The sequence below is a fragment of the Bubalus bubalis genome, chromosome 6 (genome assembly GCF_019923935.1).
Source record: "Bubalus bubalis isolate 160015118507 breed Murrah chromosome 6, NDDB_SH_1, whole genome shotgun sequence".
In the NCBI taxonomy this organism is placed as follows: Eukaryota; Metazoa; Chordata; class Mammalia; order Artiodactyla; family Bovidae; genus Bubalus; species Bubalus bubalis.
Window position 1 is genome coordinate 116,473,026 of NC_059162.1, and position 27,946 is coordinate 116,500,971.

The 27,946-nt window shown below is 45.6% G+C and overlaps 1 protein-coding gene across 11 annotated transcripts in view; it reads right to left on the reverse strand.

Annotated features, from left to right (window-relative positions):
* COL6A3 (collagen type VI alpha 3 chain) overlaps positions 1 to 27,254 on the reverse strand; it is a 90,141-nt gene extending 62,887 nt beyond the window's left edge. For 3 of the 11 annotated variants that reach the window (XM_044945338.2, XM_044945339.2, XM_044945337.2), the window contains exons 1-4: positions 26,999 to 27,254; positions 10,319 to 10,436; positions 8,286 to 8,903; positions 2,781 to 3,383 (exon numbers count right to left, since the gene is read on the reverse strand). In XM_044945338.2, coding sequence (XP_044801273.2) covers positions 2,781 to 3,383; positions 8,286 to 8,903; positions 10,319 to 10,406 — 1,309 coding nt within the window. In that variant the 5' untranslated portion in view covers positions 10,407 to 10,436; positions 26,999 to 27,254. The remainder of the gene's footprint in view (positions 1 to 2,780; positions 3,384 to 8,285; positions 8,904 to 10,318; positions 10,437 to 26,998) is intronic. The other 8 variants (XM_044945346.2, XM_044945341.2, XM_044945345.2 and 5 more) reach the window with 6 other exon arrangements.
* Between the last annotated feature and the right edge of the window lie 692 nt (positions 27,255 to 27,946).

Here is a 27,946-nt window from a genome sequence, read left to right on the forward strand (position 1 = left end):
TGCCTCTAGACACACGCAGACATTAAGCACACCTGAACACACGCACTGTCACACACGCCCCGTCTAACCTGTAGGTGCAGGTGCTGAAACCATAAATGCAGAGTGTCCTATCCTCACTGAGATGTATGAACATGTGAACAGATGCAGACAAAGGCAGATCCCTTCACCTGCCAGTCACCGGGCTGACTATATCCCATCTCCTCCCCTCCCCCCTGCTCCAGGAAGGGACTTCCTCTTCCTGCTGTGAGAGTCAGGGCCCCAGCAGCTCTGTCTCCCCTCTTTCACAAGGTTCTGCTGGGGCTGGTGCACAACCCCCTTGCCGAGGTGACCCTGAAGGTCCTGTAACCAGTTGGCTGTAGCCCTCAGCTCCCTTTTGACTGACATCCAGCAGGACATCAAGTCCCCTTCCGCCCTCACAAGCCAGGACTGGAAGTGGTCATCTCTGTCTTGCTCCTAAGCAAAGTCACCTCAAATGTCCAGTCCCCGCAGCCCTTCCTTGCTGCTGTCTTCCTCTGCAACAACCTAGGGTGACTCAAGGCTACTCTTGGGCAACTCTTTTCAGTGACTCAGGGACCCCAACCTCCAATAAAGCAGATGCTCCTGTACCCTGAGCTTCAGCGAGAAAACAGAAGCCCCTGGAAGACTCAGCCAAGCTAGTGATGCTCACTCCCTAAACCAAAGGTTTCTCCAGGTGCCCAGGCATCAGGGAACTCCAGCCCACCTCCTCTCCACAGTTCTGGGTGGGGCCAGGCTCCCTCTCGTTGCAGGACCGACCACCTCCCCTAGCACCTTATTCCCTCTGCTTCTTTTCTGCTCTGTTCTGCAGTTTCTCTGATCAGTCTTCCCTGGGCACTCTCCTACAGCTCTCTCCCTCCTTCTTTCCAAGACAGCCCCCTTGAATGTCCTCCTCTGTCATACTCTGGGAGTAGTTTTTTCATCTTTTGTGATCTGTCTCCCCATTTCACTGTAACGAACCAGCAGCCACATCAGTCTGGTCCACCAGCACTGGGGTCTCCAACGCTTGGCATGGTGTTTGGCACATACCTGATCGCCAGGAATATTTGTAGAACACTTACAAATGAATTGCAGAGACTAAAGATGTTTTTGTAAGTGAGGAGTGAGAGTTAGCTAAGGAAAGCTGACATGAGGGCCTGGATTGCCGTGGACAAGAACGAACCTGAAACTTCTCCTGGAAGTGGTCATCTCTCTCTTGCTCCTAAGCAAAGTCACCTCGAATGTCCAGTCCCCGCAGCCCTTCCTTGCTGCTGTCTTCCTCTGCAACCATCTAGGGTGACTCAAGGCTACTCTTGGGCAACTTTGGGCAAACTTTCATCCTTTGTCATCAGTTCAAAAAACTGGAACCCAGAGAGGCTGTGTGGCCTGCCCAGGATCACACAGCTGGGTAACGTAAGACCCAGTACCAAAGGTCCAGTCTGCTGCAATGCACTTCCTGAGTATTTACAAAACCTATGGAAGTTGTTCATTTGTTTCCAAAAGCATGCCAGCCGAGGGAAAAACCTTAACATATTGTATTTCAGTCAGACAGGTGTCTGGAAATATCAAGAGAATTTTCAGGATGTAATTTTGCACCAAATCTTAATTTACCCCACCCAACAATATGCCTAATACCTCTGGCAATACAGTCTCTGAGAGTGAGGTTACCAGTGGTGGGAGTTGGTGCACCTGAGTCCATCAGACTTTTACCTGCCGCTGCATCAAGAGCCACTGGGTTCTTACTTAAATTTTGAAATATACCTCCCCCCTCCCACATTTGTGAAATGTATTTTGTTATATGACTTGACAAGTTTTATGTTTCTTTACATGACTCCAATCGGACATTTTTGCCAAAGGCCCGCCATCTCAGTGTAGAATCTCTCCATCAACAGAATTCCTCTTCAGTCCAACAAGAGGAGGGGAAAAAAAGTTCCATAAAGACCCCCAAGCAAGAGCTTTGTTATTTCTTACTTCCAGAAGGGCCACTGCTGCTACCCGTCACTAAGTGACTCTGGGGAGACAGTTCTCAGAAGCCAGCACAGTCTAACAGGCTGACTTTCAGCGCTCAACCCTGTTATCCTGCAGTAACTTTCTCGTAATCGCAGTGATCCACTGAGATCCATTTTTCAGACGAGTGCAAGAGTAGATCACCCCTGCATGTGTGTGCTCAGTCGCTCAGTCATATTTGACACTTTGCAACCTCATGGACTAGAGCCCACCAGGCTCCTCTGTCCATGGAATTCTCCATGGAATTCTTGTTTCATTTAAATAAACAAGACTACTGGAGAAGGTTGTCGTTTCCTCCTCCTGGGGATCTTTCCGACCCAGGGATTGAACCTGTCTTTCCCCTGTCTCCTGCACTGGACAGATGGATTCTTTACCACTGAGCCACCTGGGAAGCTCTTGATAAGGAGATGGTATAATGATGTTGCCACGGGGTCACAAAGAGTTGGACACAACTGAGCAACTGAAATGAATGAATGAATGATGGTGTTGAATAACCTCAAAGTAACAGGTTTGTTGAATTAGCCATGAAAGCACACTTTCTTGACAACTTGTGTTCCACCAAGAGCTTTCCATGCACTCACAGATCTTTGGGGGTTTTTTGGAACACGGCAACCATCCCAGACACCACATCCAAGAACTAGCTCATCTAGGAAGGACTGGACCATAGGTACTTACAGGTTCTCCCGAGGCGAATCATTCTGCAAGGCGCCAGCCTGACTCCTACAGAACCACACACAGAACACCCACTACCACACAGATGGTGAGAAAAGCATACGTACCTTGGGTGACAATGGTTGGCGGTTGCAAGACAATGTGCCTTTGGGCCACGCCAACAATGTACGGCAGTAATTGTTCCTGGACGTCCCCAAGGCTACGGAATTCCGGGACGGTAAACACCAGGTTGTCATTGGTAGCTATGTGCTGAAGCTCTGCCTTGGAGGCGGCCTGGGCTCCGAGGCCAAACGAAAAAACACTAGCCTGCTTCAGTGCTACAACCCCGTCTCGGATCTCATCACTAGAAGGCCCAGCACTTATGAGGACCAACACCTGGGGAACCCCTTCCTCCGCTCGGCTGCCCCCCGCCCGGGTGAAGTGATTCTCCACCACAAAATCCAGGGCAAGGCCAACATTGGCCAGCTCTCCACCAATGAACCCCAGGGCCTTCACTGCATCCAGAACCTGAGCCTTGGTGGAGTAGCTGTTCAAGGAGAACATGGTTCTGGGCTCATCGCTATACTGCACCACCCCCACTCGGATCTGCTGAGTTCCAATTGACAGTCTCTCAAGGAGATTTACAAGGAAGTCGAGAATGACTGCGAAATTGACACTTCCGGTGTTGTTTGATCCATCAATAAGGAAAATAATGTCAGCAGAGTCTTGTGCTTTAAAAGAGAGAAATGCAAAAAATGTGAAAGCATTAGAACAAGTGATCACATGCATCGTTCGGTGTTCTGACATGTTTCTTGAGAAACCAATAAGAAACACGAAATATGGACAAACAAACACATGTTGATTAAGGAACGTGAAATTCTCTTTTAGTTCTGCATTCTGAATGGATAAGAGGCAGCTTCTTAACAGAAATGATGGTGTTCAGTCGGGGCATTTATTTAATAGCAAAGTTTCCTCTGCACCATCTTTGTAGTTAAATTTCAAAAGATCATGTTTACTTTTCTGGGAGAAGTCTTGGGTATATTCTGAAATTTTCTACTGAACTTGGAGGGAACCATAGATGCACAGAACTGTGTCTTACCTGACCTACAGGAGAAAATAAAGGACTACAGTAACAAAGGTCGAAAGATGATTTCGAATTTCAGGACATTTCTGTTATAATCCTCAAATGATCACAAGAATTTTCTTTGTCCAAATCCACAGCACAAAACAGAATCTCAGATTTAGGCTTCGATGACTCATTGTCCCAGTATGTCAAATACTTGATTCCTCGAGCAACCATTGTTTATGCTTTGCTTTTCTTTAGAAACCAAAATGGCTATGAACCTTCCACTTTGGAAATATGAAAAGAACTACATCCCCAGTTTTTATTCAAAAATACTCGATACGTTTTGGGTTAATTTTTTTCTCAAATGATGTTTTCATTGTGTAAAACTCAAATGCAGACCTGGGGTTGGGATGAATGTTTTCTTCGTTTATTTTTGCCTTTGCCTCTCTATTCAATCACAAAATGCAGAACAATGTTAAGCAGAGTGATATGAAACCAGTCATGACATAATTATCCAACCTTATTTTTATGACATCCTAGACCAAGCGCCTGACAGGACCATGGGTATCTAGGCAACCCAGAATCAGAGTTAGCTCTGGGCTTGGACAAATGGACATAAAAAGGCTGACCAAGACCTCTTTTCTCCTCACGATGGCAAACATGAAACGTCCATTCTGTGACTGAGAATGGGGGTTTCACAGAAGCACTGAGCAAGGAATTGCAATCAATAAACTACCAACCTGGGTGGAATATTTCAAAGCCTCAGCTGGAACGTTTAAATCAGCCTGATTTAAACCATAGGAAAAGCAAAATTATTGTAGCAAGTGTTTTTTTAATAACTTAAGTGTGTGTTAGGAATAGGCAGAGATTTTATGTAAGCATAGACAGTATTTATAGTTTGGATTTTAGGAAGCTATATTTGGAGTATAATTGTATTATATGTAAACTCATTCATTCTGATATTTGTAATGACAGTGAACATTTTATATGTAAAATTAATTCTTCCTGGTACTAACAAAATTCCTTTTATTTCCAAGTGGAAACAGAATGCAACTCTTGTCTCATGAGATGTTCTTGTCCAAGCTTTCTGCTTGGGTAAACTGAACCAGGAATGGCTGGCATTAGGATTACTGGAATGAGAACTGGTCTTTTTTCTCTGCTTACAGGCATGAAACCCCTAACAACAATTTTGCAGAGGAATTCCTTGCATAGGGAAAGATACTAGTGTGGAAATATCTTGTAAGATCGTATAAGATATTCACTTAGCCTTTGCTAAGAATTCCAGAGCATTTTACTCTTCGGTGGAACCACAAGGTTCCCGAGGGGCCTTTGGGCGGATGTGGCTCCAGCGTGTGAATTACACTGCAGGCTATAGCAACCCCTCACTTGGTCCCAGGAGCTCCAGGCTCCGCAAACCAGACCACAAAATTCAACACTGCCCAGACCTAAGCCCATAACCCTGAGGGGCAAAGCAAGATTTACCCCTTAATGACCAAAGCAAGACCTTTTCAGGAAGGACTAACTCTGAGCCTAAGATCAATAAAAGAAAAATGACCCCTAAATTGCAGGATGACTCGTTCCTTATTAATTTGTTACTTCCTTTTTGATTGCAGTTCACAATGGAATAAATAAGATAAACAAACACTGAGGGGAAACCCTTGAGCGTTGTCTTCTAAAAAGCTGAACAGCAGCAGGTCATAGAAAAATGTTGGATAATTTGTCATCACTGAAAAAACAACGTTGTTCTCTTAGGCACACGGTGGGACACACACAGGGCATGCTGTTATCCAGGAGAGCTGAAGCCTCAGACAGACACACGTTCACGGGTTCTTGTGTACAGCAAGGCACACCAGGGACCAGTATTAACTCTAAGAGGAGTCAGATCTCTCTAACATTTAACATATGAAACTGTCTGGTTTTCTGCTTTTATGGCTCATGTATTAGTATCACACCCTCAGTGGCATTTTCTATGGAAAAGTTTCAAAACATCCATGGAAAAATTGAAGGTGCTTTCAACATTGTTGGAAACACTTTTCCTGAGCACACTGGTGTGGACACAATGCCTTCTTTAGCTAGTGGGATGCTCCTTTTTTCAAGAAAAAATATAAAAGATCATATTTGTATTTCCTATGCAAACACAAAATCGCAGATAGGTTTTGCTAGTTTTTTAAATCTTTGTTTTATAAAGAAAAGAAAACTCGTCCTCACTGAATGTAGGTCACCTTTTTAGCTTTTGTTATAGTATAAGCTTTTTTATCTTATGTCCATTTATAAAAGGGATTTTTAAAGGCACAACTTTCAGGGCTTGCTTGAGTAGAGTTCATTAAGAACAGTGATGATCATATGTATGTTGGTGGGGGAAAGTTACCTAGTGGATAGAAAATGGAAAGAAATGGCCCTAACTTATTAGCTATCTCCATAATGGCTTCCTGACTACCTTTTCCAGAAACTTTAAGAAAGGAATTTTTTTTCCTGCCGTGGAACACACAGTGGAACATGATACAAGAGAAATTGCAGAGTGAAGTTAATTAGAAAGACAATATAAATGGATTAATATTCCACCCTGGAGCTGCTAGTGGCTTGGGCACTAGAAGACAGAGATGCTTTCTTGGCATAAAAACAAAGGTTTTGTCATCTGTGTGGAAAGAGACTATGTTGATAGGCTTATTTTGCATTAATGTGGTAATCTAATTGTTTATCCATTTATATAATGGTAAAACATAAAGGCAAACTCATCCATCCATTTTCCTGAATTGGCCAAAACATCAATAAAGAGAAGATGTTCCATTTCGCTCCTAATCCTCTTCATTGATTTTGATGTGGATGAGTTGTATTCAGAAATGCAATGATTAGTGAATTACTGATGCTGAGGACATTGTAGCGAATGCAGAAGGTCATTAGACTTGCCATCTTGTAATCTCCTTGTAACCTGCAGTGTTTGGTTTGGGGTGCTCGCGGAGTCCCACCTCCTTTCCCTATAATCTGGCAGAATTAACACAAGTGTCAACGACGCAGAGGTGAGACACATCATTTGAAGTAGGGAATGATCTTCAGGTTTAATGCAAATTATCCAGACTGTCCCTCACTCCTCTCTTAGAAGTAGACCCACTGGTAGTGCCATGAGTCCTTCCACCCCTGTCAAAGCTGACATCACAGGTAACCACTGGGGAAACCATCTTATGCACAACTTCTGGGACGAAATTAGCTCAGCTTACTCTACACTCCCAAATACCACTGTGTCTCCCGCTTTGTCATCTCTTATTGAAATGACTGATGCCAGCTCAAGCTGAACTTTCCCAGCTTCTTCCCTTTCCACTTCAATATCAGCTACACAACCCCTTTCTTCTCCTTTCCCTTCATCCTGGGGGATGCACATCTCTCCTTCTGGAGCTCATCTCAGTAAGGGGCCCTTGGTTCCAGCCTAACTTTCTGCCCATTCTCCTAGAATTCCCTCCAACCCTGCCTGTTGCTGATGAGGAAACCTAGCCTTGGGTATTGGTCAAAATGGCAGTGGTGCAACACATGTGAAATTTACATGGAATTCCTTCCCTATGAGTCACTGGCAAGAAAACTAATGGGGGTGACTGGTTAAGTAACTTGCCAGACAATTATTTCTCTGCATGTCACTGGACATGAACACACATCCAAAGTCCTTGCATCATCAGGACACTGACGAGAACCACTGGAATCAGAAGCATCTCTGTGGGAACAACGATGGTGACAGTGTGGAGGAGAAGTGAGAAAACCCCATCCAGAGCCAACACACAAGTGACTTCAGCTCCTGGACTCAGTTCCTACAAAATAGATTGGGACTGGATCATCTCTAAGGCTTCCAAGAGCCAACTCACTGGAAAAGACCCTGATGCTGGGAAAGATTGAGGGCAGGAGGCAAAGGGGACAACAGAGGATGAGATGGTTGGATGGCATCACAGACTCAATGGACATGAGTTTGAGCAAACACCAGGAGATGATGAAGGACAGGAAAGCCTGGCATGCTGCAATCCACGGGGTCGCAAAGAGTCGGACACAACTGAGCAACTAAACAACAAATCTCTAAGGCTTCTCACAATTCTGAGTTCATCAAGTCTTTGAAATAAATTCCGTAGCGTCAAAGAGAGGAGCTCTGTGTGTTGCTTCACTGGACCCAGAAGTGGATGCCCGCTTCCCCTCTCACTTGAGCTCTTTCAGACCCTGAGCTTTCTTTAAAGGAAATGGACTCTTTCCCAGGAACAAATGGAGGGACTTTTGTCAAAGTCCTGCCCAGACACACTGAGGCTTTTTGTCCAAGAAGCACTGCCTGTGGGATCATAATATCAGGATGTGTATTTTTTGGAGTTGGAATATTAACTGTTTCAAAGGCAAAACTCATCTTGGAGGGAGTGAATGCTCTATTTTGGAAGGGGACGACAGAGAATATTCAAACCTTTGTTTTTAGGCCTGTGAACAGGCATCTCTTCCCTAATCCACCCCACCGCCTTTTAGCGAGAGGATTGCCTTAATGCCAGCAGTTGCCAAGCTTATCTCCAGAAGAGCGAGGCAGGCAGCAGGTTGGTGGCGTTGCCATTACCTGTGATGTCTTTGGGGATCTCTGTGCCTCCAGCCCTTTCTGGAGTCATGGATGAATGCACACAGGCCACTAAGTTTCCTACTATGTCATGAAGTGAGGTAAAATTCTCTAGGTTGAAAACATGCATATTGAGCGGTTCACTTGCTATTTCTTTTAAGGCTCCTTCATCTGCATCCTCAACTCCAATTGCAAACACGTTAACATCAGCAGACTTAAGTTCCGCTGAGGGCAGAGCAAGGCCGTCCTCCGAGTGTCCATGGGTTAACACTACGATAACCTGAGGGACTCCGTCACTGGCCCGGCTTCCGGCAGCCTCAGTGAGGTGGTTCTGCATTACGTATGCTAATCCTTTTCCAGTCTGATTGCTGCCCCCAATATAAGACATGTTGGAAACATGGGAGAGGACTTCTTGTTTAGAACGATACGTATTGAACAGGAACTCGGTATGTGGGTTGCCGTTGAACTGGACCAGAGCAAAACGGAAATCATTGTCTCCCACCGCTAAAGATTCTATAACATCATATAGAAACTCTCGAACAAGTTGGAAATGTTCCTTGCCAATGCTCCAAGAGGAATCCACTAGAAATATTATATCGGCAGCGGCACCATTTTTGACATCTTTAAAAGAAGACATTGGTTTAGATGTTTCTCCTGTTCAAGAAATGACCTCCCATCAGTGCAAAGCCTTCCTCAGCTCACTCAGTTTCTACGGTGCTGTGACTGAATAATTTACGCCTCACGTGTGAGGCAGGTGGGGACACTGACTTACCTGAGACACAGGGACCTGGACACATGGACTCAGCAGCTGCTGGTGCCCAGTCATTGGCCCAAGTTCCATATATGGTGACTGCCACACATGAACCAGTAGCAGGTTCCAGAATGGGGACAAACATTCCCTGGGGTGTCCTTTACCTCTAGATGATTCTTTGTGGCAGTTTGAACCCCAAGACCCACCTGATCAGACAGGAAGGATATCCTACTCCAGATAACCAAACATCACCTTAGAAGTTCATTCTTCAGTCTGGGGCCTTGGCAACATGGAATACTGAAACATACTACTTTTTACCTGAACTAGTCTCCCATGCTTTGGGTAATTTGCAAGAAAAGTAAATGTCATGAATACATCTTAAGTGAAGAAGTCTTGTTTCAGAGCCATCTAAGCCCTCTGAGATGTTGAACAGTATTCACCCCTTTCAAAGATGAATCCAGATCTCTCAAAAGTAGGAGCAGGAGGCTCCAGGTTCCAGGCTGTGAGTGGCTAGGGAGTACCCTCCTGTCCTGGGCCAGGCTGGCTGGGCACAGCAGACTCCTGGACTCTACTTACCTGGGGCTGACCTGATGCCCCAACCCACGTTCCCCTGGCATTGGGGGTGGTCCTCACCTCCCTGCTAAGAACTACCAGATGTGGAGGAATAACCCCATCAAGACAAGGAGAGGGACCCAAGTCAAACCTTCCAAGCTTATAATAAATACACCATTCCTCATTTTTCCAAAACTCTGCAAGTTCTTAATAAGATTAGGTAGGATCTATTTTTACACAGTTTCAGGAAACTAATTTTTTAAAGATTTGATGATTCTAAATAAAAAATGTCTTTCTGTGTCCAGAGTGAGAGAGAAAGACTAGTATTTATTCTTGTATTTTTTTTTTCAGAGAATTTAATTTTTACTCTAATCATTGTCTTCTCCAGGATTTATGTGCTGGGACACTAACCAGTGCCAGAAATGTGGGAAAGCTCTTCCGATGGTAAAGTATTTTCGATACAAACTTTCTGCTCACACCCAATGTAAAAACAAACCACTTGCAACCCACTGCCAAGACAGCAAACCCAAGTTTCAGTTAAAAAAAGTCTCTCTCTCGCACTTGGATAAAGAGGAGATGAGAAAGTCTGTAAAATAAATGAACACCCTATAATCAATGGCTTGGCTCTCTTTTCAAGCCTATCTAAGCTGTCTCTCCAGCTCATGATGTCTAAGATCTAAAACAGAGAACACTGTCCTTCTTAATAAAATTAAGAGGTGATTCTGGGTCTTACCTGGCTCTTGTTGACCACGAGTGAAGGAGAAGCCTGAGAAAAAGAGGCAGAGAACGGCCACTAAGGGCACATGCCGATGCCTCCTCATTTTGATCGTGTCTAAGCACCACGTGAGAACCTACGAGAGAAAACGGGAGATGAGAGCCATCAGGTTTTGACTCTCCAGTTACTAACGAGTGAATCAAGGATTTATCCCTTGGATGAAAAATAGTTTCAGCTAAACAGAGACATGGAGTCTCTGAATCTAGTGACTGTAGGACTTTGGTCATAGCTAAAAAACTCTGCAGTTCAACCTTTTTTTCTCTCAAGTTAAGGCAGGTAACCATAGCGTCTCATGAAGCATATGGCAGAATGACAAAGGGTGGGGAGGAAGGGCACCCAGAGGCACAAAGGGGAGGTTGGTGATGCCCAGCCTGTCAGTCACGTCTACAGGAATCCCACCGGGAAGCTCCACTTCATGGAGAGAATGGGCTTTGTTCGAATCCCAGTGTGCGCAAAAACACAACCACAGTAGCTGGGACCATTTCAAATCTTGCCTTTATTCTCCATTACTATTTACCACTTTTCCTCCGATAAAAACCTGCTGTGTGCCCAGTTCTAGTCGCAGAGTGGAGCATGTCCAGAGATACTGAATTAGCAAGACTGAAGCCGGTCCTGAGGACTGACAGCCACATAGCGTGGTCTTCCTGCAAACTTGCCATCCAGCCAGCCAGGCTCATGTCTGGCTGGGCCCAGTATAGCCTGTGACACCCTCCCTTTTCCCTTCAAGCAAACACCACCTTCTTCCCACCCCACACCTGACAGCACCCCCACCCACAAGACACCTTCAAGTCAGCTTCATCACCCTCCAGTCTCCAGTGAGCTCAGCTCGAGGGGCCAAGCTTTTCCTTATGGCCCTTCAAAGAACAGTCCTAGGTCTTCTCCACTTAGGTCCCCTTTCAAGACGTCACCTCTTTTCTCTTCCCCTTGATCCAAGGCTCTGGTTTCCCCTGACTCTTTCTTAGGTCATGGATATCTGACCTGTGCAGTCTCACAGGAACCCATGCTCGGTGTAATGGTTTGGTGTTGCTTAAAAGTCTTAATAACTTCAGGGCAAAGACCCTTCACCTTCACTTTGCACCGAGCCCACAGATTCTGGAGCTGGTCCTTGCTGCATCTGTGCATGTGAGTCAATGACTCTTCTTACCCCTACCCAGACTTGTCAGGGGTTCCCTGGTCAGAGGCTTGGGTAGTGGCATTAGAGCGGAGGGGTGTGCCAATCAAAATTATTGTTGTTGTTGTTGTTGTTTTCATTCTTCCAAGTAGATATGTTCAAACTGCAAACAAATACCAACCAAACCAAAACTCTTATAAAGGAGTTGGGGATGGACAGGTGCACATGGCTATGCTCAAAATAAACAACCAACAGGGACCCACTGCACAGCACAGGGAACCCTGCCCAAGGCCATGGAGCAGCCTGGAGGGGAGGGGAGGAGCCTGGGACAGTGTCTTCAACACATGATGCTGGGAAAACTGTATATCCACATGCAACAACAACAAAAAAGGAAGCTGGATCCTTACTTCACACCACTTACAAAGAACTAACTCAAAGTGGATTAAAAATCTAAATGTAAGACCTGAGACTATTAAACTTTTAGAAGAAAATATAGGAGAAAAATCTTCATACAGTTGAATTTGGTAATGATTTTCTCCATATGATACCACAAGCACAGACAGCAAGAGCAAGGATGGACAAATGGTTCTGTACTGTTGTTTAGTCACCAAATCATGACTGGCTCTTTGCAGCCCCTGGACTGTAGCCCACCAGGCTCCTCTGTCCATGGGATTTCCCAGGCAAGAGCACTGGAGTGGGTTGCCATTTCCTTCTCCAGGGGATCTTCCTGACCCAGGGATCAAACCCACATCTCCTACACTACAGGTGATTCTTAACCACTGAGCCACCAGGAAAGCCCAAATGAGAGAAGACCATATGGTACTATATCAAACTTTAAAACTTTTACATAGCAAAGGAAACAATCAACAGAGTGAATAGGCAACCTACAGAATGGGAGAAGATGTTTGCAAACCATATAACTGATAAGGGGTTCACATCAAGAATACACAAAGAGCACCCACAACTTTATAATAATAACAACAAACTCTGATTTAAAAATAAAGGACTTGAATAGACATTTCTCCAAAGAAGACATACAAATGGCCAATGAGAATGTGAAAAAATACTCAGCATCAGAGAAATGAAAATCAAAACTACAGTGAGATATTATCTCACACCCATTGTGGTGGCCACTATAAAAAGGATAGTAAACAAGTGTTGATGAGAATGTAGAAATACTGGAACTCTTAGGCACTGTCAGTGTGAACGCAAAATGTTGCAGCCACTATAGAAAATTATATGGAGGTTCCTCAAAAAGTTAAAAGTACAGTTACCATATAACCCATAAGTCCTACTTCTGTACTCAGAATATGTATCCAAAATAACTGAAAATAAGGTTTTGAAGAGATATGTTCACACCCAAGTTTAACACAGCGCTATTTACAATAGCCAGCAGATGGAAACAGCCATGTGTGCGTACTCAGTCATATTTGACTCTTTGAGATCCTCTGGTCTGTAGCCCGCCAGGCTCCTTTGTCCATGGAATTTCCCAGGCAAGAATACTGGAAATGGGTTGCCATTTCCTCCTCCAGGGGATATTCCCAACCCAGGATTCGAACCTATATCTCTTGCATCTCCTGCACTGGCAGGTGGATTCTTTACCACTGTACCACCTAGTCACAGGGTAGAAATAGAATAAAATACATGCCCATCAGTAGATGAATGAATAGAGAAATGTGGCATGTATATATAAAGAAATATTATTCAGCCTTAAATAAAAGACTGGGAGCTGACTGTGGCTCAGATCATGAACTCCTTAATGCCAAATTCAGACTTAAATTGAAGAAAGTAGGGAAAACCACTAGACCATTCAGGTATGACCTAAATCAAATCCCTTACAATTATACAGTGGAAGTGACAAACAGATGCAAGGGATTAGATCTGATAGAGAGAGCGCCTGAGAACTATGGGCGGAGGTTTATGACACTGTACAGGAGGCGGTGATCAAGACCATCCCCAAGAAAAGAAATGCAAAAAGGCAAAATGGTTGGTTGTCTGAGGAGGCCTTACAAATAGCTTGAGAAAAGAAGAGAAGCTAAAGGCAAAAGAGAAAAGGAAAGATATACCCATTTGAATGCTGAATTCCAAAGAATAGCAAGGAGAGATAAGAAAGCCTTCCTCAGTGATCAGTGCAAAGAAACAGAGGAAAACAACAGAATGGGAAAGACTAGAGATCTCTTCAAGAAAATTAGAGATACTAAGGGACTATTTCATGCAAAGATGGGCTCAATAAAGGACAGAAATGGTATGGACCTAACAGAAGCAGAAGATATTAAGAAGAAGTGGCAAGAATATACAGAAGAACTATACAAAAAAGATCTTCCTGACCCAGATAATCACGATGGTGTGATCACTCACCTAGAGCCAGACATCCTGGAATGTGAAGTCAAGTGGGCCTTAGGAAGCATCACTGCAAACAAAGCTAGTGGAGGTGATGGAATGCCAGGTGAACTATTTCAAATCTTAAAAGAGGACGCTGTGAAAGTGCTGCCCTCGATACGACAGCAAATTTAGAAAAACTCAGCAGTGGCCACAGGACTGGAAAAGGTCAGTGTTCATTCCAATCCCAAAGAAAGGTAATGCCAAAGAATGCTCAAACTGCCACACAATTGCACTCATCCCACACGCTAGCAAAGTAATGCTCAAAATTCTCCAATACAGGCTTCAACAATAAGTGAACCATGAACTTCCAGATGTTCAAGCTGGATATAGAAAAGGCAGAGGAACCAGAGATCAAGTTGCCAACATCTGTTGGATCATCGAAAAAGCAAGAGAGTTCCAGAAAAACATCTGCTTTATTGACTACACCAAAGCCTTTGACTGTGTGGATCACAACAAACTTTGGAAAATTCTTAAAGAGGTGGGAATACCAGACTACCTTACCTGTCTCCTGAGAAATCTGTATGCAGGTCAAAAAGCAACAGAACTGGACGTGAAACAACAGACTGGAAAAGGAGTACATCAAGCCTGTATATTGTTACCCTGCTTATTTAACTTATATGCAAAATATATCATGCGAAATGCTGGTCTGGAATAAACACGAGCTGGACTCAAGATTGCAGGAGAAATATCCTCAGATATGCAGATGACACCACCCTTATGGCAGGAAGTGAATAAGAACTAAAGAGCCTCTTGATGAAAGTGAAAGAGGAGAGTGAAAAAGCTGGCTTAAAACTCAACATTCAGAAAACTAAGATCATGGTTTTCGGTCCCATCATTTCATGGCAAATAGATGGGGAAATAGTGGAAGCAGTGAGAGACTTTATTTTGGGGGACTCCAAAATCACTGCAGATGGTGACTTCGGCCATGAAATTAAAAGACACTTGCTCCTTGGAAGAAAAGCTATGACCAACTTAGACAACATATTAAAAAGCAAAGACATTACTTTGCCAACAAAGGTCTGTCTAGTCAAGGCTATGGTTTTTCCAGTAGTCATGTATGGATGTGAGAGTTGGACCATAAGAAGGCTGAGTGCCAAAGAATTGATGCTTTGGGGCTGTGGTGTTGGAGAAGACTCTTGAGAGTCCCTTGGACAGCAAGGAGATCCAACCAGTCAATCCTAAAGGAAATCAGTCCTGAATATTCATTGGAAGAACTGATGCTGAACCTGAGACTCCAATACTTTGGCCACCTGATGCAAAGAACCAACTCATTTGAAAAGACCCTGATGCTAGAAAAGATTGAAGGTGGGAGGAGAAGGGGACGACAGAGGATGAGATGGTTGGATGGCATCACCGACTCAATGGACATGAGTTTGAGTAAACTCCGAGAGTTGGTGATGGACAGGGAGGCCTGGCGTGCTGCAGTCCATGGTGTCGCAAAGAGTCGGACAGGACTGAGCGACTGAACAGAATTGTACGCCTATAATGTAGCCACCAATTTAACAGGAATGGTAAAAATGTGGCATCTCCTTTTTGGGATGTGATGGTCTTTACGATGGGCTTCCCTGGTGGTTCAGTGATGAAGACTGCACCTGCCAATGCAGGAGACGCGAGTGCGATCCCTGGATTGGGAGGATCCCCTGGAGAAGGAAATGGCAACTCATTCCAGTATTCTTACCCGGAAAATCCCATGGACAGAGGAATCTGGCGGGCTACAGTCCACGGGACCACAAGAGTCAGACACAACTTAGCGACCAAACCACCACCACCAATCTTTAAGAGCTAAGTTTTCTCTAAAATAAGAAAACAGTATGACTACACATCTTTTTAAAGCATATATATGTGCCCCTATAATTAAATAACATAACATTTCCTTGGCACTAGAAAACAATTGGAAAGGAAGAAGAAACGAAGTGTTTGCCAGCAAAACGTTAAGTTTGGGGGAAGAGGACTTGAATCTCAGGAAAGTGAAAAAGAATCTGATATAAACACTGAGACCTGGAACAAGTTATTTCTGTCCCAAGTGTTAATAGTGTCATCAGAGCTATGAAATCCACTCCACCTAAGGCCTAAGCGTTTGCACCTGCTTGATCTTCCTACCTTGACTTTCCTCTTGCCATGGCCATGCCATGGACTGGGCGATTCCATTGGTGGTTGTCCATTGTATACATAATTCAGGAATCCCATTGTCCCTTACTGCTGATGAAGACAATGTTAAGGATGGTCTCAGGTTCTCATGTTTGCATTCTAGAGCAATGGAACTAATGACAGCAGAAGAAAGTCTGTCTGGCTAGAGACGTGGCCTTGGCAGGGTACTGGTGTCTAGATGGGCCTCATAGCAAGACAGCACAGAGGGCCAAGGAGAGCAAAGAGCCCCTTGCTGAGGCTGTCACCCAAGGCTGTGGATGAAGTGGGCTCAGCCTCGTGGTTTTCCTGAGGTCAGGCCCAGAGGGAGGAACAGGGCCAGCTGTGAGGAATAGCAAGAGCCGAGTGTGGGCCCCAGGCCAGTCCAGCCTGCCAAACTGGTGGAATGGAAAAAGACGAAACCGTAAACAAGAGAATGGATTCCAAGTCCTGCAGTTGCTTTGGATGTCCCAGGGAAGTTGACCAAAAGTATCACCTGTGATAAGACACATTTACCCTGTGATTCAAATTCTAGGAGCTTGCAGACACACCACCAGTGGCTAATACAAAACCTCCCATCAATACAACTGTTTTTTGGAAATGTATTAAGAGTGAGAAGAAAAAGTTGTTCTGAAGATGATCAAAAGGCCAGTCATCAAGAGAACATATTTCTTTCCACAGTGAAGTGACAGCCAGTGGGGATAATGGTAACACTCCAGAAATATGGCCCAGTCTTCTTGGCTTCAAACAGTTGACACGTGTTAGACAGGGATCTGTATGATATAAGAAGGGATTTCCCCAGCATCCGGAGCTTTTGTTCACAGGGTCCCCAAGTCGTAATCAAGTCCTGCTCGGTGCTCAGGGCAATCCCCACAGGCGGTGTAGAAACCCACGCATGGCTGGTTGCTCTGCTTTCTTCACTGTGGATGACCCACCAAGCCACTGTCCCAGCACTGCCCCAGTGCCCTCTACCCCGGGAATCTTCCAGACCTTTCCATCCGGCCATACCTTTCTTTCTTTAGAGCAAGGTAAAAGTACCCCATACATCTGCTATTCCTGGTTCTTTCCATTAAAATTGAACATTGGGTTTATTTATCAGCAACAGTTATCCTACTAGAAAACTATTTTATGGGAAAATTGTCCACCTACATTATTTACATTTTACTGGATTCTTTCTAGCCTGTGCTAGCCTGTGCTTTTGAAGACAACTTGTAATATTCTAATAGGTCAAGAATCTTTTTTTTTTATTATGGATCCATAGATTTCAAAGGATTTGTGAACCTCCTGCAAATGTGCACCACATCATACCTGTGTATGTGGGGGTCTCGGGGGGCACGGTCCATGCTCACCTGTGATTCTAGCCACATCTCTTCTAATGCCCCCTGAAGTTTAAGCACCACTGCTTCAAGAAAAAGATCTGATGCAACTCTTCTGGGAGGTCCAGTTCAAGATGCAGGATTTTAAGTAGTATTTTTGTTTTGGAATGAGGGCATGAAAATAGTATAGGACCTCATTGCAAAGCACTGGACAGTGTAATCCATGAAGAAAAAATAGGATATGAGACAAGACCTGTTCAGCCACTGCTGGGTGTGGGGTGCGGTCAGCTTCAGGCGTCTCTGCAGACAGTCTCGACAGAGAGCATGGGTGAACTGGGCATTGAGTGGTTTTTGCTGGTTTTTCTTGTTCTTACCATCCCTACCTATATCTTGGGCTTCCCTTGTGGCTTAGCTGGTAAAGAATCTGTCTGCAATACAGGAGACCTAGGTTCGATCCATGGGTTGGGAAGGTCCCCTGGAGAAGGGAAAGGCCACCCACTCTGGTATTCTGGCCTGGAGAATTCCATGGACCTATATCTTACAGCAGGATCAGATCCAACTTTGTGGAACCCATGTATTCTGCCATATCTTAAACAATGGGTGGGGTCTCTGTGGACAAGTTCTAAAATAATTGTCCAGTCTGATTTGTTGTTGTTGTTTAGTTGCTAAGTCATGTGCAACTCTCTGAGACCCCTTGGACTATATGTAGCCTGCCAGGCTCCTCTGTCCCTGGGATTATCCCAGCAAGAATACTGGAGTGGGTTGCCATTTTCTTCCCCAGGGAATCTTCCCAGGGATTGAATCCGCATCTCCTGTACTGGCAGGCAGATTATTACCGCTGAGCCACCAGGGAATCTTCTGAGGCATTAATTACTACTTACTTTATTCTCTAGGGAAAATGAGCTTTAAATTGATTGAAAAATATATGTAAAGATTTTTATCTCAGAGCTCTTAATCTCTAGTCGAGGAGACTTCTAAATGAAGTGCTTCTCATTGGGACACAAAGAAATGAAAAATATATACAGTGTGGTTCAGTTGCCTTCCCTAAAATCTACCCAGATGTTGAAGAAAGGGAAAGAGAGGGGAAGACACGAGGGGGAGGAGAGGAGAGGGCAGGGGGCAGATGCTCTTCCAGCCCGGACAGCAAAAGACAGAAGATACGTCTGCTGGACGGTAAGGATTCCAGGCTCCATGGATGATTAATGAGCTCACATGTTGGGCTGAGCTGAATTCCCAGGTGGGAAGAATGCCTTCAGCTCCCCCACACTCATCCTGCTGCAGTGCTTAGGAGCCAGTCATGTGGCTCAAGCATGCCCAGCCCAGCTGTTGAATATTTGTTCATGTTTTTGTTTGCAGTTAAATCTCTCCTAATGTTTATCATGTCTTGGCATCCCACTTTTTAAAACTGAAGTTCTTGGCAACCCATCTTGGAGACTTTTTTTTTTTTCATTTAGATTATTAAAACATGTCAAACATCATCTCCCCAAATGATCACCCAGCTTGCCCATTTTAATAAGGAGGAACAAGGCAGCCACTCCCTGCCCTTCATTGTCCTTCTTTAACCCTCCCTCCCACGCCCAAGAAACAGAGGCAGGAGGGCACAAGTCATATTTGCTAAGCCCCTGTCTCAGAGGTGGGATCCCATGCCCTCCTCCCACAGCCCAATGGCTGTGTTTTCCTTCATTTTATAGCTGGGAAACTGAACCCAGGTGAGACTAAGTGTTTTGTCCACTGCCACTTAAAAACAAGATTGAACCAGAATCCTAAGGAAGGTTTGCGTTTCCAAACCAAAGGCAGGAAATGCCAAGAGGCTGTGCCAGACTTGGCCCCAATCTCAAGGAAACTCCCCATGTCTTGTCTTTGGCGGGGGTGGGAACAGACCTAATTTCTTTGGTGGTGGCAAACCACAGATTCTGTATCAACAGAATTCATTTGTCTGCTGCTGTTCTTTCAAATATGAAAAAGTCAGAATTGGCTGCCTGAGACCCTTGGGTTGGATGGGGTGTTATGCAGCTTTGTACCATAGATTCTATGTCCTAAAGGCAATAGATCCAATCATAGGACTTCATTCAATTCTTCTCTTTCTATTGAGCATTAGTAAGTCTTTTTTTCTTTTTTTTTTACTGGTCTCATTCTAAAAAGAATTTGAGATGCCTTTTTGCTTTTCATAGCTGTCCACTTGAAACTTATAAAGACACCTCTCATTATGAAGATTACCCTCCATGGCCCTTCAACTCAAAATTGCATTCAGACTCCAATGACATTCCCAAGCTATTTTGCAATTTCATGAAATTAATTTTCATTAAGTCTACTCAAAAGCTTTTTCATTTTCCATGTCTGGAAATCTTTTTTAAGAAAGAGACACACACATGCACACAAGGAAATCATTTTCCAACAAAGACTTAAATGTATCCAGAGCTCCCAATTTGAAGTCATTTATTTAGTCTTCTCCAAGCACTGCTTTTTAAAACCAGGCTGGTCCTCCTATCAAGTTCTAGCACTCTGTTAACTCCTGACTGTCCCATTTTATGTGGGAGCTGCAGGAATAGTGGAAGACCACAGCCAGAGAGCCCTGCCATCTGCTGTGAGATGAAAAGTCACATTTCTCTAAACCCCAGGGGTCTCCAGCTTGCAGCACCCTAGTTCTCTCTTTTTCTTGTCCTTCTTCTCTTTCTTCTCTGAATCTTGGGGAAAATTCTTGTCCCAGAGAGGAAGCTAAAAGAGGGTTTATTAGATCCTCCAGTTAGGGAGGGAGGACATGGGAATCTAACATATTATTGCTACTGAAAGAGCTTTGGGGGAACCTTCAAAAGCAAGCAATTTAGAACAACTGTAAGAAGACCCCCTCCAAATAAATGCATCAAAAGCTTCTTTTTACCATTTATTTTACAATTTGAATCTCACATTTCTATTCCATGAAATTGTGCTACAGAAGAAAATCTTAGCCACGCATACACATCTGTAAGCAATCATCTCCTTGACCCAGGCTCTGAAGGTATGTCCTGTGATAGCAAAACTTAACTCTTCTGATCCTGAGTGTCAGCCTGGGCTCACTGCCACTTACTGGTGTCCTTGTCAGACACTGAGTATCAGATTCAAGACCTCTGGATCTTCCTGGTAATGTCATGTAAAACAATGTCTGTTCACGTCTTAGCCACTGGAAACAGCGCTGCTATGAACACTGGGGTATGTGCATCTTTTCAATTTAGAGTTTTTGTCTTTTCCAGATATACACCAGGAATGGAATTGCTGGATCATATGGTAGACTTATTCTTAGTTTTTTAAGGAAACTCCATGCTGTTCTCCATAGTGGCCGCAGCAATTTATATTCCCAACAGTGTAGGAGGCTTCCCCTTTCTCCACATCCTCTCCAGCATTTATTATCTGTAGACTTTTAGTGTCCATAGACAGATAAATGGATAAAGATGTGGTATTTATGCCCAATGGAATATTACTCGGTCATAAAAAAGAATGAAATCGTGTCATCTGCAGCAACATGAATGGACCTGAAGATTATCATATTAAGTAAGTCAGGCAGAGAAAGATGAATAACATATGATATCACTTATATGTGGAATCTTAAAAAATGATACAAATGAACTTATTTACAAAACAGACTCACAGACATAGAAAACAAACTTATGGTTACCAAGGAAGAAAAGCACAAATTAGGACTTTTAAGATGAACAGATACACACCACTACATATAAAATAGATAAAGGATTTACTGTATAGCACAGGGAACTATTTTAGTAGAAAATGGCAACCCACTCCAGTATTCTTGCCTGGAAAATCCCTTGGACAGTGGAACCAGGTGGACTACAGTCTACCGGCTTGCTCTAAGAGTCAGACATGACTGAGTGAGCATGCATGCACAGGGAACTATATTCAGTATTTTGTAATAACATAATGGAAATGAATCTGAAAAAGAACATGTATGTATAACTGAATCACTTTGCTATATACCTGAAACACAACATGTAAATCAACAGTATACTTCAATTTTTAAGTGCCTATCTGTTAAAAGGAAAAAAAGTCTGTTCAGCAGCTCATACATTGGAATAGAGCAATCCAGAAAGGAAAGATGGGACTGTGCCCTCACAGGTAACCTCCTCCCAGAACGAGGTCCCATGAGGCTCTGCCAAGCACCATCTGGGGCTACCTTCCTTTTCCCCATAAAGGCACCTTGAAGAACCTCCAGATTAACCACCCAGATATTCAGAAATGTATTTAAAGACATATTGTTAGGGTCCAAGATAATAAACACGAAGCAGAAAGTTTCACATTTGCTGTGGTTGGAAAAACTAGATACCACGATGCACACGTAAATAACTTTCTACCCTTTTAAATGTGAGGTTTTTCTTTCTAGTGATAAGCATTAGGCAGAGACTAGTTCAGATTTAACATAAGAGAAGAGAATGCCTTAGAAGATGCTTCAAAAGGAAGTGCATGATCGTCCCGTTCCACTCCTGCCACATGACACACGGTGCTGTCGGCTCCAGGGCAGATGCTGGTATGTCCTCCCTGCCTGCCCTGGCCAGGGACTAGGGGCCACTGGCCTCTCCAAAGCATGGGGTTCCATTGTAGAACTGTTCAAACAAAGCGGCTAAAATGTCCTCAGATGGTAAGGGAATCTTAACCAATTTTGTTTGTTTTCTAATTTGATTCATGTTCAAGTCTAGATAATTAAATAGTTCTTTTTAATTAAATTTAAGTAGCTGATAAAATATCACTGTGGATTTAATATAATAGCCTGGAAAAAATGTACTGCATTCCCGTCTCAGTCCGTAAAGGTCAGTTCATCTCTCCCAGCCGCCCCAGCTTTATGGGCAGAATGAGGTCTACTCCCGATGCTCTAACCAGCAGTGGTCCTGCAGCTGCTTTTCCATCTGTCGCCCTAGGCTCTGACCGCTGGTGGGTTTCCTTCTGCCCCCGTGAGAAACAGAGAGCCCACCAAGTGCTGGCTGCGGGGTGTCTGTGGGCTTAGCTGAGCTGGCTCTGGGCTGCTGAATCAACTGATGAGGATTGCAGAAGAGAAAACCCGTTTCCTGGAATGGCTTCTCTTGAGACCTTAGTCATCTCCAGCTGCTGTTCAGCTCTGCATTTGAAATTAAATCAGTGCACAAGCTCTCCCTTCCAGTGGCCAATTCTTGATGCTCTGGGTCCGTGAAAACCAAAGATATGGGCCGAACCAGGGGGACTGGACAGAAGCACTTCTTTCACACCTTTCCCTAGCCACACCTACCTTGCAGATGTTTCTCTGTACTTCATGAAACATCTTAAAATTCAGGAGAACAGCAGGATCACACGATGTGAAATGCAGCCAGGCCCCAACGAAAGACTAACAGCCTTCGGGAGAGGGCTTGGCAGAACTTTTCATACTTGTCCTATTTTTCTGCTTTTTTTTTTTTCTTTCCAGATTTTTTTTTGAAACAACAATTACCTCTCTGCTAAATAAAATATGATACTCTATAAAAGACTGGCCGATGGCCAAAAAAAGCACCTTTCTTCTCGTGATACTCCAAAATGCACTCCTGAAGATACATTCTCTCTTTATATTCCTGGTCCTCAACACCCACCTGTGAGAGCACACGGGCATGTCCAGGAAATGCTGATTCTGCTTTGGGACCCAGATCCGGAAGATGCCCTAGAGAAGTGAATGGCAACCCACTCCAGTATTCTGGCCTGGAGCATCCCACAGACAGAGGAGCCTGGCGGGCTGCAGCCCATGGGGTCGCAAAGAGTCGGACGCGACTGAGCAACTAATACTCTTGGGACCTCAGACAAGCCATTCACCCCTCTGGGTTCCATTTCTTCATCTGAGGTGTCAAGGGTGTGGGCAGAACACCCACCAAGGTAGTAATTTGGGGATATTTCAAGTAGCCAAACGGAAGTCCATAGCCTGCCAAGTCAATAATGTGCCCTAAGGCGAGGGCAGGGCCGGAGTCTTAGTCATTTTTGTCCCCTCCTCCCACCCCAGAGTTCCCTGCCCTGGAGCACAATGGGGTTTATTAAGCTTAAAGGAATATGAGACACATGGGCCAAAGTTTGGGAGTTACTGGGTTAGTTCCGTCTTAACATCCCTTCTATTTCTAAAACTCAAAGATCCTACCCGGATACAGCAGACTGGGTTCTGAAAACACCGTCGTGTTAATTTAAACTTTCTTTCTCAGTAGATACCAGCAACACGTTTCCTCTAAAAGTTCTTACTTGGTTAACGCCCTTGCATGAAGGTACTTTAAAATGACAGCCTGCTTCACCGCAAGCAGCCGTTCACCTCGAAAGAAAATAGTAAAATCTTAACCGTACATTTACTTCAGATATTAGTCACATTTTTTTTAAACTAGGTATGGAAACAGTCTCTAGGTGGGTCCCAAAGTGCTGAGATGTACCTCAACAGATTGCCTGTGACCCCCAGACTCCCTGCACCGCGCAGGGCTCAGAGGGATGCGTCGCCCTCTAGAGGACAGAAAGCAGAATGCACGTTCAGGAAAAGCTTTCCCAGGAGGAAGACACTAATTCGCCTTTTCACGTCCTTCCTGAAACAGACAGATGAGGCCAGAAGGTATGAAAATTACGTTTTCAAATTCCCCAGAAGAACTCCTCTTTGAAAATCGGGGTGCTGCGGGTGCTCCCTGAATTTCAGACGGTCATCACCCCTGGTTCAGAGGGGACAGTGTTTTTTTTCTTAAAAGGGTAGGATCATCTCCCAGATGTTTGGAAAGAGAGAATCCGTATCTAGAAAAGTGGATGAAGACAGCCCAAGACTATCTGAAGAAGCAGGAATGTTTTTAAGCTTCCCTTCTTGAAAACCTGAATCATTTTTGAGCGTTCCTTTCCTTAGTGAGAGCTGCTAATGGGATTTTTTTAAATGCCAGGTCGCTCCGCGGGTCTTCAGCTATTTACGTAGCAGTGGTGTGGGTGTTACAGCCTGCTGTCCACAGCAAAGGCACAGTGAGAAGTTCGCTCCTGTAGGTTTTGGTGGAAAGGCTGCTGGGACAGAAAGTCCCCTTCAGATGGGAACCCGCCCAAGATTCTTCCCCAAGAGATAACAGATCCCCGGGTTCTTCCAAAAAGGAAACCGACAGGGACTGCTTTTCAAGTGAAACGTTTGCCTAAAGTGATTAGCATGCGGGCAAGACAGCCTCCCAGGAATTCAGGACCTCCCTGTGGATTTTAAATCCTAAATGTGGAATTTCACATAAAACTGGATAATGACAAAGACCACTTTAACCAGTTGAGTGAGGGCATGGATGAAGCCTCCAGGGCGAAACTCTGCTAACTTTCAAAAGGCAGGAGGTCTGATTTCAAGCTGGCTTTAAAATCAAAGTCAGATGGGGAGCCTCCTTGGAGCCACAAACTCATCATCAGTTGTCCATTGAACAGAGGGGGTTTCTTTCTACTTTATCATCAGTGATGTATTAGGTTCTAAGGTACAAAATCACAGATGGCACTTAGGATGAGAGAATGAGAAGCAGTGAATCCTCAACACTTTGAAAATGAAGGGAAGTGCAGAAATAAGAGCAATTCCTATTCAGAAAGACGCTTATCGGGCATCGAAAGCATCCTGAAGACCCCCAGTTTGGATATTCACCATGTATCCCACCCCCTAAGGGCCACAAGCATGGTGGGGTGGGGCACACACCCTCCCAAGTGCTGGAAGAGCCGGGGCCAAGAACTAACATTCTAGAGGCTTCCCCCGGCCACCTCCCAGGAAGTTGGGGGTGGCCACACCCTCCATTTCCCCCACTGGAAAAAGAAGAGCCACCCTCACCACCCTGTGATGAGACTCTTCCCCCAAGCCTCCTCTCCACCCAGGATCTTCTTAATGATTTTCTCACTGCCGTGAGTGGAGACAGAAAAAAAAAAGTACACCTTATGGTAACGGAAAACCCTTGCCTCAACCAAGAGCTCCAGACCACGTGATCATTCCTAGATCTTGAATTCCTACAAACACCCCTCACCTTCCCATCCCTCTGCCTTCACCCTCAGCAAAGCCCACGCAGGAACGGAGCAGAATGCAGGTCCCATCCCTCTGGGCCCCGTCCCCAGAGGTGGCCTGAATGCAGGAAGCCTGCTCAGCTGCTCTGGTTGCAAAGCCCAGGTCTGTTCTGGGGACCAGCTCTCTCGCCTGGCACTCCTTTCCCTGTTAGCTGGGAGAACCCTGGGGAGCATACACCGATTTCCCCATCACTTTTCATAGAATATGACAGGAGGGCATTCTCTTCTGGGAGAACAGAATCAAATGGCACGTTTCAAATCGCGATGCAAGCTAGTTCGGGGACCTCCACAGTCAGACTGTCTGCCTTCCTGAAATGGTAAAGACTGGACTGCCCTCTGAGCCACCTACTGGTGCCATGGCCTCTGCAAGTAACTGAGCATCTCAGAGCCCGGGAACATCTTTAAAGCCAGGGAACCACACCTCAGCGCTCCCGACCATGAATCTCTTCCTTTCTCTTTAGCCCAGCTAAAGAGCTCAGGAGTTCCAATAGCATCCACCAATCAGCTGGTTTTCAATAACATTTTGCTTAGGAACCAAAAAAAAATACCTGATTTTAAAGTCATTTCTGTTCAGTTTTTTGAAGTTACAGAGATGGGGGATCCCCAAGTGAGAACTGTCTCTCCCTTTAGGGTCCAAGCACCCTTGCAGCTATGGGACCCAGTGGTTCTCGTGCGGAGTTAGCTGTGTTCAGCAAGAGAAGCGGCTGGCAAGGGCCAGCTCCTCTGAGTCCCCACTGGGTGGAGGACACTCCCCTGGGTCTAGAGCAGTTTGTTCTTGGGGTCCAGACCTGCCTCTCAACTTGCTCCTTGGGCTGGCTGTGAAATGCCAATCTCTGTTTACAGCCCCCAGGACTCTGCTGGGCCCTCCCAGGGAGCCCACCGCACACAGTAGCCCCCGACACAGGTCCCCAGAGTAGACTGGTGACTATCAGGGAACACTTTGCATCCTGGGTGAGAGGACCGGGGCCCCACCCTCCCGGCGGGGGAACAGGCCCCAGGGCCTCCGGGCTTGGCACACGCCACACATCTGGGCAACGCAGGCCAGCTCGTGGCCCCAGGGGCCCTGCCTTATCCACCGGGCCTGCTGCCCAAACACCAAATTCCTTCTCCTCCTCTGACCCTGGCAGCTCCTTTAGGGAACCCCAGAGGGGACCAAGGCACCAGCAGTGACTTCAGATTCCTGAAAAGATGGAGCCCTGATGGTGAGAGCTGAGGAAGCCTCCACCTGCCCCTTGCCTGGACAGCAAAGTCACCCCAGTCTCCCGGTGGGCGACAGAGGCGCTCAACCAGCCCCCCCCCGCCACCGGCCACCTCGGAGAGAGTCTCCCCAAAGTGGCTCTGGGATCCCTGCACAGGCACTTCTGCAAACAAAGCCGATTCTCAGATTCCAGCTGAGCTTTCGAAGGAGGAGGCAACGTCAAATAAAATAAACCGTGAGCCCGAAAAGCAGAGACGGATGGACAGGACAGACTGCACTGCAGGACTCAGGGCAGCCCCAGCCCTTGGCCCCGCCAGGGGAGACCCAGGTGGCACACACGGAGAAAGGAAAAGTCGGCCGGGGCTTCCAGAGACCACAGCTCCTACCGAAAAGGGACTCTCAGGGCGCGAACCTGAGAGCCATCGAGACGCGGCCAGTGGGGTTTGAAGCCCTTCCCTCTGGCCGCAAACCCCAAACCGGGGGAACAGGGGCGAAGGGGCACTTACCCTGAGCAAACCTGGAGAAGCCTGCGTCCCTGGGCTTCGATATTCAATTATGTGCGATTCTGACGCATGGTTTTCCCCCACGGGCTGCGTCTCCTTTCCCTTCTGCAGGAGAGGGGGGACCCCAGGCAGGGAGAGGGGACCCTGGGCGGGCGGAAAGCTGCTCTCGTGGTCTTCACAGGAGGCTGGCGCGCGGGAGAACTGAGCGGCCTTTGGTGGAGGACTGAGCTGCAAACTGGACGGGGTCCAGGGATACAGTCAAGGCTCCCTCCAGCTCCTCCTCCTCCTCCTCCCTCCTCCGCCCCTCCTCTCCCCCTCCCCAGCGGGCCTGCCCCAACACTGTAAATGAAAACCAGACTCCTGCTCTGTCGCTTCTGGCCTGGACCACGAGCTGATGTCACCTCGGAAGGCTGTCTTCACCCCACGAGCCCGGAGCTGGATGCCTGCAAACCCCAACTCTTGAAAAAAAAAAAAAATCCACCCCTTCTACTCATCACCTTTGGGGCTGGGCCCCCGGCGGCCGCAAGGAGAATGAATTCTGGAATTTTTTTCGTGGGTCTCCATGGTTTTCCAGCAGTGTTTCCCAACACCATCTGAAAGGAAAACAGGAAATGCAGTCTCCCCCGTCCACCCTCACCACACCCTCCCACTTCTTCTTGAAGTTTCTGAATTGAGACTTCTCCTAATAACCTCCCCTTTCAGATATTAAAAAAACGGCCATTAAAATTGCCTTGGCATTCGGCTAACCAAAGCTCTGTTTGGCAGTGAAAAGGCAAGAAAAAAAGGCTACATCCTTTTTTTTTTTTGGTCATTCTGTATATAATGATTCTGATTATGAAACTAATGGTCCCAACTCCAGGACACACACAAGGGGAACAAGAAGGGTTATCATGCTCAGATTTACAGGAAGACCCTCGAGAAAGAACCTGTGTTTCTGCAAAGCTGGTACAG